Source organism: Lepidochelys kempii, chromosome 1, assembly GCF_965140285.1.
Source record: "Lepidochelys kempii isolate rLepKem1 chromosome 1, rLepKem1.hap1, whole genome shotgun sequence".
NCBI lineage: Eukaryota > Metazoa > Chordata > Testudines > Cheloniidae > Lepidochelys > Lepidochelys kempii.
The window spans coordinates 328776588-328790797 of record NC_136380.1 but is presented as its reverse complement, the minus strand read 5'-3'; the positions used below and the strand labels follow the sequence as shown (position 1 = coordinate 328790797).

The 14210-nt window shown below is 41.7% G+C and overlaps 1 protein-coding gene across 10 annotated transcripts in view; it reads right to left on the bottom strand.

The window, feature by feature from the left end:
• Positions 1 to 14210, bottom strand: part of FBXL13 (F-box and leucine rich repeat protein 13) — a 178838-nt gene that overhangs the window by 10891 nt on the left and 153737 nt on the right. For all 10 annotated transcript variants that reach the window (XR_012156835.1, XM_073328536.1, XM_073328539.1 and 7 more), the window contains one exon: positions 10428 to 10511. Coding sequence is in view for 9 of the 10 variants with exons in the window: in XM_073328536.1 (XP_073184637.1) it covers positions 10428 to 10511 (84 nt within the window). In the remaining variant the exon portion in view is untranslated. The remainder of the gene's footprint in view (positions 1 to 10427; positions 10512 to 14210) is intronic.

Genomic DNA, 14210 nt, shown 5'->3' with positions numbered 1-14210 from the left:
ACTGATTAATTTATTATTTTTCTCATATTGAACATGTGGAATAAGATACATATTATCAATGAGATTACTCAGTTGCATTCCATAACTCCCAACAAAAAAGGAGGAAATGCACCAGGTGACTATTTTTCATTTCTGACACTGGTAGATCACGAAGTGTGTTCTTCAGATCACACATAGCCTCTTTCATTTCATTTAAGTTTCATCGCACTTACTAAGATAGAAAAAAGACTGAGTTTGTGTCTTTTGCAATGAACATATCCAAACATTAAGGGTTACATTTCCAAGTGGGCCACAAAAATACTCTGTTCTCTATTGTGGCTTCAGATATCCTTGCTGTACATATTAAAAGGCATTTGGCAAGCAAAATAGGCAACTGTGTCTGGGCAGATTAATTGGAAGGGAGTATGGTCTAGGTGTTTGATCTGAAAACTGCAACTAAGGAGGTCTAGCTTCTTGCCCCAATTCTGCCACTAACCTGCGGTTTGACCTTGGGCAAGTCATGTAAAATCCAGCTTTTCAAAAGGCCCTCTTATTATGGGTGCCTTAGTTTTTTGAGGGTTCAACAAACTTACAGTCTGGTTTTCAGAGCTAGTGAACACCTGAAGATCCCATTCACTTCATTTTCAGCACCTCTGAAATTCAGATCTAGTTCTTTAAAGATGGACACCCATAAAAGGAAATATCCAAACTTAGAGGCCATTTTTTTAACATTTGGATGTTAGCCTCTCTGTGCCTTAGCTTTCTTAACTCAAAAATGAAAATGATGGTTGTGAGCCTATTAATTAATATTTAAGAACAGAACACAACATAAGAACATAAGAATGGCCATACTGGGACAGACCAAAGGTCCATCCAGCCCACTATCCTGTCTATCGACAGTGGCCAATGCCAGGTGCCCCAGAGGGAGTGAACCTAACAGGTAATGATCAAGTGATCTCTCTCCTGCCATCCATCTCCACCCTCTGACAAACAGAGGCTATGGGCACCATTCCTTACCCATCCTGGCTAATAGCCATTATTGGACTTAACTTCCATTAATTTATCTAGTCCTCTTTTAAACCCTTTTATAGTCCTAGCCTTCACAACCTCCTCAGGCAAGGAGATCCACAGGTTGACCGTACACTGGGTGAAGAAGAACTTCCTTTTGTTTTAAATCTGCTGCGCATTAATTTCATTTGGTGGCCCCTAGTTCTTATATTATGGGAACAAGTAAATAGCATTTCCTTATTCACTTTCTCCACACCACTCATGATTTTATATACCTCTATCATATCCCCCCTTAATCTCCTCTTTTCCAAGCTGAAAAGTCCTAGCCTCTTTAATCTCTCTTCATATGGGACCCGTTTCAAACCCCTAATCATTTTAGTTGCCCTTTTCTGAACCTTTTCTAATGCCAGTATATCTTTTTTGAGATGAGGAGACCACATCTGTACGCAGTATTCAAGATGTGGGCGTACCATGGATTTATATAAGGGCAATAAGATATTCTCCATCTTGTTCTCTATCCCTTTTTTAATGATTCCTAACATCCTGTTTGCTTTTTTGACTGCCGCTGCACACTGCATGGACGTCTTCAGAGAACTATCCACGATGACTTCAAGATCTTTTTCCTGATTAGTTGTAGCTAAATTAGCCCCCATTATATTGTATGTACAGTTGGGGTTATTATTTCCAATATGCATTACTTTACATTTATCCACATTAAATTTCATTTGCCATTTTGTTGCCCAATCACTTAGTTTTGTGAGATCTTTTTGAAGTTCTTCACAGTCTGTTTTGGTCTTAATTATCTTGAGCAGTTTAGTATCATCTGCAAACTTTGCCACCTCACTGTTTACCCCTTTCTCCACATCATTTATGAATAAGTTGAATAGGATGGGTCCTAGGACTGACCCTTGGGGAACACCACTGGTTAACCCTCTCCATTCCGAAAATGTACCATTTATTCCTACCCTTTGTTCCCTGTCTTTTAACCAGTTCTCAATCCATGAAAGGATCTTCCCTCTTATCCCATGACAACTTAATTTACGTAAGAGCCTTTGGTGAGGGATCTTGTCAGAGGCTTTCTGGAAATCTAAGTACACTATGTCCACTGGATCCCCCTTGTCCACATGTTTGTTGACCCCTTCAAAGAACTCTAATAGATTAGTAAGACATGATTTCCCTTTACAGAAACCATGTTGACTTTTGTCCAACAGTTTATGTTCTTCTATGTGTCTGACAATTTTATTCTTTACTATTGTTTCAACTAATTTTCCCGGTAATGACATTAGACTTACCAGTCTGTAATTGCCAGGATCACCTCTAGAGCCCTTTTTAAATATTGGCGTTACATTCCAGTCATTGGGTACAGTGCTTTGCAAAGTACTTTGGAGACTCCCAGATGGAACGTGGTATAGAAGTACAAAGTATTATTATTACTAATAATATAGTCTAGTTTGCTCGCAGGTTCTTGCAGTATCTGGACATTTTTGCAGGTACATGTGTTGCACTCTCCTTTGAAAATGGGGTCTGAAGAGACCAAAGAAAGAAACCTGACTAATTTAATGTAGTGTATACGACACCTTACATTTAACCTTTGCATCTACGATGGCCAAGAATGTGAACCAGAATGTCTGACAAGCTGCAGGTTAAATAATTAATTTAAAATAGACTGTGCTTCACAGCTGCCCAATTCACATAAAACCTTACTTTGCATGAAACAAGGTAAGATGGATCTACATACTGTGGCATGTTTGAGTCTTTGCAATGAAGCTGCTATAAACAGACAAACCAATTCAGAACCACAATATGACACTTTCCACCTTCCCCCTCTGCATCTTCAGAAATCCTTTGGCTTGAATCTTTTTCAGGGGTTAAAGCTGTTTATTTCAGAACCTCTCTCTCTCTCTAAAGGGAGATGGAGGATGTCCCAGCACCTCTATCAGTGCAGGCAACCAACTGGACGTTGCCAGCTTTTCTCCACCATTCAAGCCCCCAGCCCAACTCCTTTTTGGGATAGCTCATTGTGGAGCTAGTGTCCTCTCTGCAGGGCCCACAATACAAATGTAAATGACCTAAAATAATATTTTATACATCAAAATATCATGATTTTCATTTCCAGACAAGTGTCTCTGAATCTTTCATGGCTAGAAGAAAGTGCTTGGCCCTATTGGGAATCTCCCCTTTACAATGATTTGTAGCCCTGAAGGGTGGTAAGACATCAAATCTTAAACTTGTCACTGGTCCAGCCTTCCAGGACTGTTCAGCGTGGGCCTATCACAAGTGTAATTTAGCATGGGATAGAGTGGCAATTCTACCTGTGTGAGGGAAAGAAGAAAACATTTATGTGGCAGACTGAGTTAAAAAATGGTGGCTGCTTGAAGCTGCTCAAAGGTTTCTAGTAATAGAAATAGTCCTGAAATACAGGGATTAGTGAAAAGAGTGGCAGGTAAAGGTGCATGATGAATGCAATTAATCACAGAGATACCACCTCCATATATGTGGTACATACTATCAGTAATAAAACATATCACATATACAGCTGTCACCCTAAAAAACAGTATTTACCAATAATTACCTGATTATTGTATCTGAGACACAGCAGTATTCTGCTTAACTTAAAATATGAATTCACTGTAGTATCTCAGATGCTTTGATGTGGTAATTGCTGGTAAATGCTGACTTTTGGATGACCAATGTATGTAAGTGTGAACTGCATGTGTGTGTGGGTATATATACAGCCAGACCTGCACACACTTTATAATTTCAACTTTATTTCATTAACCAGCTTTTAAATCTTACTATCTGTGTCTAGCGCTGCAGTTTGCTTTTTGGATCAGTACGGTTATGATAGGTCAGCAACTGCTGTTTTTAAGTACAGTATATATCTGGCTGTGAATGTTTTACTTTAAGACACTTTTGTTTTACTTTAAGAATGGAAATACAAAAATTATAAATGTTAGCTAGTATGGCTTTCATATTTTAATGCCAGTTTTGCAGGGTGTTAACTGCAGTGCAGAAAACTTCTAAACCCCCAGTGACTAAATTTTTTTCTCCTCATGTAAGAGAAGCCTAATTATCTTCAGCATTAGATCCCCACATGTGATTAAGTCATTACTACATTCCCAGTGAGGGTATGTAGTACAGGCTGCAGCCAGGATTTCAGTATTTGTGTGATATGCTTAGATCATTTTTACTGGAATTGTCAAGCTGCTACAGTCTGTCATATGTACAGATTTAAAATATCCATAAAAAATTAGGTACTGAAGCTGCTCCTACCATTAAAACTCCCCACTAACTGTGAATACCACCATTAGCCCAAACATAGCTTTTTACAAGTTATCAGCTTAAGTCCTGAAAAATCATACAACAAAGTATTTTTATAACCTGTTGAGGAGTGCTGGGGAACTTAGTGCTGCCAAGAATTATTTTCTTTAATGAAAACAATAACTGGCATATAACATGAAAAATGGCATATAACAGAACATCTGAATATTTTGTTATGCGGTAATCCTTTGTGTAAATTACATTTTACTTTAATAGACTGAATCTTTTTTGGGAGATAATCTATACAAGGCCTCCAAGTCAACACAAAAGGCAAAACAACCTTGCCAGCATGCAATTCCCATTGAATTTCATATTCAGTGAGAGGACAAAAATAACTGATAATGATTAAAGCAAATTAAATGTGAGCTTGAAAGGTAATGTTGTGACAAAAAAATGCAGTTTTGGGCTGTATACACAGAGTTATCACGCCACAAACAAGGAAGGGGACAGTCCCATTTTAAATAGCACTGGTTGGATTGCAACTTGACTGAATTTTCTCTGGGCACTTCAGTGCAAACACCGTGTTAATACTAGAGCTGTACGAATCATCATTTTTTTAGTTTGCTGGCTGAACTGAAAAAAAATGTGCTTCACATCAAATGAAATGAAAACTTGTTTGGTTTCTTAGTGAAAGAAAAAATGATTTGGGTAAAATAAAATATTTTGTTTTGAGTGGGGGGATTTTAGCTGCTTTTTTATTAAAATAAAAGGAAATGTGGAATGCCATTCACAAAAACCACCGGACGAGGAGGTGATAGTGCCCCCCCCCATGCCCCTGTGGTAGAGCACTTTCATGGGATATGGGAAGAGTCCTCACTCTGCCTAATTTGGAGCAGGAGTTTGAACAGAGATCTCCCATACTGCAAATGAGTGCCGGGCTATAGGGTATCCTTGGTGGATCTTTCTCAGTCTCGCCTCTTGAAGCTGTTCCTCTTCGTATAAATAATTAAATATTCACTGCACCATGGAGAGCACTCTAACATGGGGTTAGGACACTTGCCAAGGCGGGGGTGCCAGTCCCTGTGTCAAATGAATATTTAATTATTTATACAAAGTGGAACAGCTTCAACAGGAAATACTGAGAGAAAGCCACCCCACAACACCACATAACCCAAAACTGCAGCTTTCAGCAAATAAACTGTTATTCTGAAAACATTTGCCCAGCTCTAGTCAGCACATTGGAGGGAATTGAGAGAAGAGGAATGGTCTTAGGTGGAAAAGTACTATATATATAGTTTAGCACTAAGGAATGGGTAGGAAGGGGGAAATAGAATAACTGTCTACACGGCAGTGATGAGCTGCCAAAACCTTAACAACCGGTTCCCTCCTCACCCCACGAGGGGGTTGTGGCTCACCCCGGCCCCCCGGGACTCTTGCCCCATCCAACCCCCCCACGTTCCTTGATGCCCCCCCGGGACCTTTGCCCCAACTACCCCCCTCCTCTGTCCCCTGACTACCCCCAAAACCAGGCAGGAGGGGCTCGTGGGCCACTGTAGTGGCTGCCCACCCCACCCCTAAGAGCCAGAGGCACCTGCCGGGGTGAGGTGGGGAGTCCTGGCGGTGCTTACCTGGGGCAGCTCCCAGGAAGCATCCGGAAGGTCCCTCTGGCTCCTAGGGGCAGGGGAGCGTAGCTGGGGGGGAGCAACAGGAGCGGCCACTCCCCCCACTGATCACATCAAAAGTGGCGCCTTAGGCGCCGACTCCCTGGGTGCTCCAGGGTTGGAGCACCCATGGGGAAAATTTGGTGGGTGCAGAGCACCCACCGGCGGCTCCCCGCCTCGCGCCAGGCCCCAGCTCACCTCCACTCCGCCTCCTCCCCTGAACGCGCCACCCCACTCTGCTTCTCTGCCCCCCCCTCCGGTTTCCCGCGAATCAGCTGTTCGTGCGGGAAGCCAGGGAGGGCTGAGACACAGGCTGCGGCTTCACGCTCAGGCCCAGGGAGGTGGAAGTGAGCTGGGGCGGGGAGCGGTCCTCCTGGGCCCCCCGCCGGGTTACCTGCTGTGGCGTGGGCGGCCCTCCTTGTGGACCCCCGCCCCAGCTCACCTCTGCTCCGCCTCCTTGGGCCTGAGCGCGAAGCCGCCACCTGCTTCTCAGCCCCCCGGCTTCCTGCGCAAACAGCTGATTCGCGGGAAGCTGGGCCGGGGGGGAGGACAGAGAAGCAGAGCGGGGCGGCGCGTTCAGGGGAGGAGGCGGAGGCGGAGTGGAGGTTAGCTGGGGCTGGGCGCGGGGTGGGGAGCTGCCAGTGGGTGCTCTGTATCCACCAAATTTTCCCCATGGGTGCTCCAGCCCCGGAGCACCCATGGAGTCGGCGCCTCGCAGGACAACCGGTTCTAAAAGGGCTTCTAAATTTAACAACCGGTTCTAGCCAACTGGTGCGAACCAGCTCCAGCTCACCACTGCTACAAGTATTTCATAATATGATAGGTCTAGATTCCCTAGATAGGAAAATCCTCTAACGGGGACAGGAAATTTCAATCTCTGCAATAATTTCTAGCCTGTCCACTTCACAATCATTCCTTTTTCCTTACCCCTCCAGCTTTCTTGGCAACATGGCTCCTATAGTTGCTATGTACCCAGGAGCTCCCTACTGGCAGCTGACCTACAGGGGAGTTTCTCATGGCATAATTGCAGAGGTAGTGAGAAAGTTTTTATTTTGAGTCAAGATGCTGATTTATCTTGTGAGCCATGTTCAATTTTAGGGAGCTGACTTTATATAGATGAGAAACTGAATATTTTGCACTGAAGACAAGCTTTGCGTCTAAACATCATGTGACAGTCCTCTTGATCCTTATATAAAAACCCAGATGGCTATATACTGGCTTTCATAAATTAGAAGAGATATTTCTGTTCTGACATTGTTTATGTTTCAATTACATGGAACATGTAAGAAAGTCCAATCAGAATTGTTCTCTAAGGCATCAGTTCTGCCAGTGGCTTGTCTGTAGATCTTTGTGTGTATGCAGAGTAAAAAAATTAAATCCAGATGCATCTCCTGGGGTGTAGTAGGGACTGACTCATTCCTATAATATATGGCTTTAAAGTTATGGATGTGGAGTCCTATAATGGAAAAAGCTGTGGGAGTCAAAGACTGGGGTTACACAATGGCAATGCCAACACCTGCAGCCATGGGGTCCCCCGCTGCTTATGGCATGAGTGTGATGATCGCCAGTGAATAGGAGATCTCAGCATTTCTCTGTCACATGTAGTCAGGAGTGTTTATCAGGTGCAGTTTAAAGTATAAACTGCAGCTGCTGTTTATATCCTACTCCAACTATTGTTCTCATTTGAAGTAAGATATAAATCCCACCTCATTGCCCACTGGCAATGAGAACAATCTTAAGTTCCTGATTAGTGTTGATTTATGTCATTGTGATATGGAAAGGAAATGTATGTCTCCATACTGATTTTTAGAAAATGTGGAGAAGGTAAATAACATGACATCTTTATAGTGTCAGCAAATCAAATATTATAGTAATCACATCACCTTCTTTATGATAAATGAATAAAACACAGGCCATTTTCTTTCCAATACAGGTGTTTGCTCGTTAACTAAATCTGGGATAGAGGTGAGCATGGGAGTTTGTCTTATTAAGAATTAAGGTCAATTTCAGAAGATCTCTATTTTCAAGCATCTCAATCCTGACACTCATCTCATCTGCACACCCAATGGCCCAATTTCTGTTGCAAATCCAGACACTTTCTCTCTGTTGTCTCTTTCATCAAATTCAAGCTCCTTCAAGACCTTCCACAAACAAGCTTCTTCCTACCTCTCTGGCCTTGTCACCTTTCACCTCCCCAAACTCTCTCTTTGCTTGATGCTCATCTAACTAACCTCTCTATTTCCTTCTCCCACACTCACATCAATACTACCGCTGGTCAAAAAAAATGGATTCCAATTATTTTTTGTAGAAAAATGCAGTGTTATTGAAATTGAAATGTTTCAGAAAATGTTTGATTTCAATGACATTTGATTTTTCAATACTTTTTTTAAACAAAACAAAATTTTCAATTCAAATTGAAACACATTTTTATTTCATTTCAATTTTTTTATAGGAAAACCGAAATTTTCTGTGAAAATTTTCAAATGAAATCATTGGCAATTTTTCACACAGGTAAAACTTGAGTTTTCAACCAGTCCTACTAGATAGCTTCTTTTATGCCTATCTGACTTGTCTGCCACACTTCCCCCCATCCTTCTTTAAATCCCGTCTCAAAATCATTTCTTCAGGGAAGCTTATCATCTTTAGATAGTTATATTAATAAATATATCAATACGGGGAAGAGGGATAACTTAGTGGTTTGAGCATTGGCCTGCTAAACCCAGGGTTGTGAGTTCAATCCTTGAGGGGGCCATTTAGGGATCTGGGGAAAAATTTGGGGATTGGTCCTGCTTTGAGCAGAGGGTTGGACTAGATGAGGTCCCTTCCAACCCTGATATTCTATGAAATCAATACAGCAACTCCATAATCTTATTGTCTTTGCCATTGTTCTCTCAGAATTTGTCATTTCCTCCTGTTTCTCTTGTCTTAATTTAGGGCCCAATTCAGCACATGATTAACCTTCAGAACAGTAATCCCATCCTACTCAGAAAAGCAGGTAAGCATGTTCTTGAAGTAAATAACATTTACTCATGTAATTAAGTATTTTGCAGAATTAGAGTGTTAGAGTCTACAGGCAGAGACTTAGGTGGAAACGTTTAAAGGTCTTTGTGGAAAAGTGTGATGCACTTTTGCATGTGCAAAATGCTCAGTGTGCACATGTAAATCATGCTTGAACATGTACAAAGATATTTGCTTGCACAAGTTATCCTCTATTTGTAATCGTACTTTAGGCGCTCTTCATGCACAACTTGTGAATGCATAAAAGTGTATGCACATATATAAAGTCGAGGCCTTAGTTGTGTATTGTTTCCAAAAGCACCATGAAGATCTACGATGCTATATCAATGACAATTAAAACAATAAAGACAGAAACAAAATGATAAATCAGAATTTCAATATGCAAGTAACCTTTACAGTCATACTGTCAATGTGACAAATCTTCAGCTGGAAAATAACATCACTGATAATAATTAAAAACAGATGCTGCATGCGTCAGTAAATCCGAAACTTAAAACAATTCATCAAACGTGCTGTTCCAGTGAAATACTGAGCTGAAATAAAGTATTTTTATGACAATTGCTAGACACTTTGAAGTAAAAATGTTTAATTACTGTATAACTTTATTTAGAGGTCAGAGTTTCCAATGAATGCAAATAGTTCCCTCTTTAGTAACTTCAAACTGCGGGTGGCTTCAAAACAAAGGTTGTTTCTATACCATGTAATTACTTTCCCTTTCTGATCGCATTGTAAAGATATAGCTGCTGTTAGATTGGTTGTTAACTGAGGACACCTTCTAAACAAAGATATTGGATATGTTTTCTTTCTAAACTACCACTACACAGAAACATATAAAGCAATATCTTAAAGAACACATCTCATGGTCACAACTGTAACCAAACAGCATCTTTATGTTGTATACAGCCCAACATTACAACTTCAAAAGTGCAGAATAAATCAATCATTTTAGAAAGGAAAACATTTATGACATAAAAATGTTTATGATGAAATTCACTAAGGTCGGATTGAGATGGAGAATAGGTGGAAATAGAGACAAGTTATAAGCAGGAGCAGAGTGATGAAGGTTTTTTGAAAGTGAGGCTTATGAATTTAAGACTGATACATAAAAGCCAGTGAAGGGACTCCATGAGTGGAGGAGAGTCACAGTTAATGCAATGTTACAGGAAGATATTTAGCTGCCGTATTTTGGATTGACAGAAGAGGAGAGTGGGGAGGCTAGAAAGGAGAAGGTTAGAATAATTGATATTTAGGAAGGTGAGTATTTTAGAGATAATATAGAGGGAGAAAATTTAAAATTCACTGATGGCCATAATATGCTGGGAAAAGGAAAGAGAAAAATCAGTGATATCACCAATGCTGCAGGATTGGGTGATGGACAGTGATTGAGAGGGTTTTAAAGCAAAATAAGCTCAGTTTTTGACATTGTTAATTTGAGAAAGCAGAGGGACTTCTACGAGGACATCTGTCTATATCCCTATAAAAGGGTCTGGTTGATCTTACCTGAATTCCCATATCAGTGATCTTCCTACATTCAGATACAGAAAGTTCCTTCATTCTTCTAGTGTGGGCCAGGGCTGCCAAGCTCTGAAAACACATCAAATAAATTTCAACTTTATATTATAATAACACATCTGTGAAATAACATTTTGTTAAGATAGATGATAATAATGTCCTAAACTTACAGCATCTCGCACCTTCCATCTGAGGATTACACCTTTTAAAGACATTAACTAACTTACCCAAACAATACCTCTGTGAGATATTATCTCAGTTCTACAGAGTAAAGTGAGGCCCAGAGATGTTGAATTAGTGAGCTGCCTGAAGTCATATAAAGAGTTCAAGATAGAGTGAGATCTCCTTCCTCTGTTCTATCCTCCAGAAAATGATCCCTTTATGTAGCCATCCTCACATGGTCCAAAGTAACATCATGTTGATTTGTACTCTTTTCTTTAGAGCTAGAAATAATTTTCATTACATACCAGCTCCTTAAATTAATTAAATTCAATTAATACTTCTGAGTTCCTTAGGGAGAACTGCCATCTGATGTGGATTTCCTATCTGTATCCACTCATGTTTGGAAATCAACAAATGTATGGCTTTTCTGCAGATCTCTTCACTCCAGCCAAGTTAGATAAAAATTGCTGTGTGGTCTTTTAAAAAATTGTTTGTTGAAAAAACAACAACCATGAACTTTTTCATATAAGTGAGAAAAGGAAGTAGAGAAAGCAGAGATGCATGGTATGTTTTCACTTCCAGTAAACAAATTAGCATTTTCATAAAGTGAACAATTTCACCGATTTGCTTCAAAATTTTGGACTGAAACAAGAGCTTTTCACAAACAAGTCTACATTAACTATGTGGGCAAAAAACAAATATTAGTTGCAGTTCTTCAACCAAGCTTTATATTCAATTATTTTACATTTAAATTATGCCTCAAATCAAGGGCCAAATGGTTCCTGTTAAGCACAAGCCAGAGGTAGTATACAGTCAGACTACCCTAGCAGGAGCTCCAGGGGACATTGTGCCTGCAGGGAGCAGTTCCTGTTTTCAGGAGTGCAACTATGGCAAGTCCCAATGTTGGGAATAGAAGATAGTTTGAATTTTCTTTTCCTTGTGCACTGGGGGCAAGGACCAGCACAAACTGACCATCGTTCTCAAGCCCTAAGGAGAATGAGAGTTTTGATGTTTAAAAGTTTATACTGATGCCAAATGTCTGGGGACTTGCACGCTTTACAGTAGTAAAACCAAAACAAAGTACAAAGTGAGCCTTCAGAAAACAAATTTTTCATTTTCTTCTATATGAGTGGTGTGTGAACATTTTGACCAGCAAATTATCTGCTATCTTTCAGAACAGCCATGCTGCTCAAGAAGGAAACGTGATAAAGAAAAATAAGAATGTGTAAAAATAGTCTGGGATCCAGATGTGGATACTATTGTGCTGATGACAGAAGCGTAGATTTTGCCAATTCTGGAAACCTAGACCACTGAAAAAAATAGGGTTGGCAGAATTCTTTTTGTGTGTGGTAAATTCGACAATTAATATTGATTATTATTTTTAATCTTTTTTTCTGGTTTTTATCGTTTAGAATAAATTTTCAGAGTTTCACAACGGGACTGCTGGATGCTTTCAGGTACAAGAGGCGGCAAAGGATGCAGTCCTGGCAGGGTACAGCAGATACTTCTAGCCAGAACCGCAAAGAGGAGGACTAGGCCTGGCTGCCTGGCCTGCTGAACAGTTCCTACCTCGAGGCAGCCCCTCACTCCCAACTGGTGAGTGAGCCTGCAGAGAGCTCCCTACACTGCCACGGAGTCAGTGACACTGGATCCCTGCAAGCACAAGGTGCAGGCCGGGCTGCGCTTGCCCACTGTTACCGATGTATTTTTTTTGTTGATTTCAGTGTGTCAGGTGAAATCAACATTTACTGAGTAACTATTTAAATCAAATCCTGCCACACCTAAAAATAGTAATGAAAAATATAAGATCCTTCATCCTGACCCCAGCTGAAAATAAAGAAGATTTAAAACAAACAAAGGGAAGTATTTCTTCACACAACGCACAGTCAACCTGTGGAACTCTTTGCCAGAGGATGTTGTGAAGGCCAAGACTATAACAGCGTTCAAAAAAGAACTGGATACGTTCATAAAGGATAGGTCCATCTGTGGCTATTAGCCAGGATGGGCAGGGATACAAACCCATGCTCTGAAGTGTCCCTCGCCTCTGTTTCCCAGAAGCTGGGAATGGATGACGGGGGATGAATCACTTGATGATTACCTGTTCTGTTCATTCTCTCTGAAGCATTGGCCACTGTAAGAAGAAGGCCTGGGTAGGGACCGTCGAATCGTGGAAGTCAATGAATGGCTACGCAGGTGGTGTCGGAGAGAAGGCTTTGGATTCTTTGACCACGGGATGGTGTTCCATGAAGGAGGAGTGCTAGGCAGAGACGGACTCCACCTTACGAAGAGAGGAAAGAGCATCTTTGCGAGCAAGCTGGCTAACCTAGTGAGGAGGGCTTTAAACTAGGTTCACCGGGGAAGGAGACCAAAGCCCTGAGGTAAGTGGGAAAGCGGGGTACCGGGAGGAAGCACAGGCAGGAATGTCTGTGAGGGGAGGGCTCCTGCCTCATACTGAGAATGAGGGGCGATCAGCAGGTTATCTCAAGTGCTTATATACGAATGCACAAAGCCTTGGAAACAAGCAGGGAGAACTGGAGGTCCTGGTGATGTCACGGAATTATGACGTGATTGGAATAACAGAGACTTGGTGGGATAACTCACATGACTGGAGTACTGTCATGGATGGTTATAAACTGTTCAGGAAGGACAGGCAGGGCAGAAAAGGTGGGGGAGTAGCACTGTATGTAAGGGAGCAGTATGACTGCTCAGAGCTCCGGTACGAAACTGCAGAAAAACCTGAGTGTCTCTGGATTAAGTTTAGAAGTGTGAGCAACAAGAGTGATGTAGTGGTGGGAGTCTGCTATAGACCACCGGACCAGGGGGTTGAGGTGGATGAGGCTTTCTTCCGGCAGCTCGCAGAAGTTACTAGATCGCACGCCCTGGTTCTCATGGGTGACTTTAATTTTCCTGATATCTGCTGGGAGAGCAATACAGCGGTGCACAGACAATCCAGGAAGTTTTTGGAAAGCGTAGGGGACAATTTCCTGGTGCAAGTGCTAGAGGAGCCAATTGGGGGGGGGGAGCTTTTCTTGACCTGCTGCTCACAAACCTGGAAGAATTAGTAGGGGAAGCAAAAGTGGATGGGAATCTGGGAGGCAGTGACCATGAGTTGGTTGAGTTCAGGATCCTGACACAGGGAAGAAAGGTAAGCAGCAGGATACGGACCCTGGACTTCAGGAAAGCAGACTTCGACTCCCTCAGGGAACGGATGGGTAGGATCCCCTGGGGGACTAACATGAAGGGGAAAGGAGTCCAGGAGAGCTGGCTGTATGTCAAGGAATCCCTGTTGAGGTTACAGGGACAAACCATCCCGATGTGTCGAAAGAATAGTAAATATGGCAGGCGACCAGCTTGGCTTAACGGTGAAATCCTAGTGGATCTTAAACATAAAAAAGAAGCTTACAAGAACTGGAAGGTTGGACATATGACCAGGGAAGAGTATAAAAATATTGCTCGGGCATGTAGGAATGAAATCAGGAGGGCCAAATCGCACCTGGAGCTGCAGCTAGCGAGAGATGTTAAGAGTAACAAGAAGGGTTTCTTCAGGTATGTTGGCAACAAGAAGAAAGCCAAGGAAAGTGTGGGCCTCTTAATGAATGAGGGAGGAAA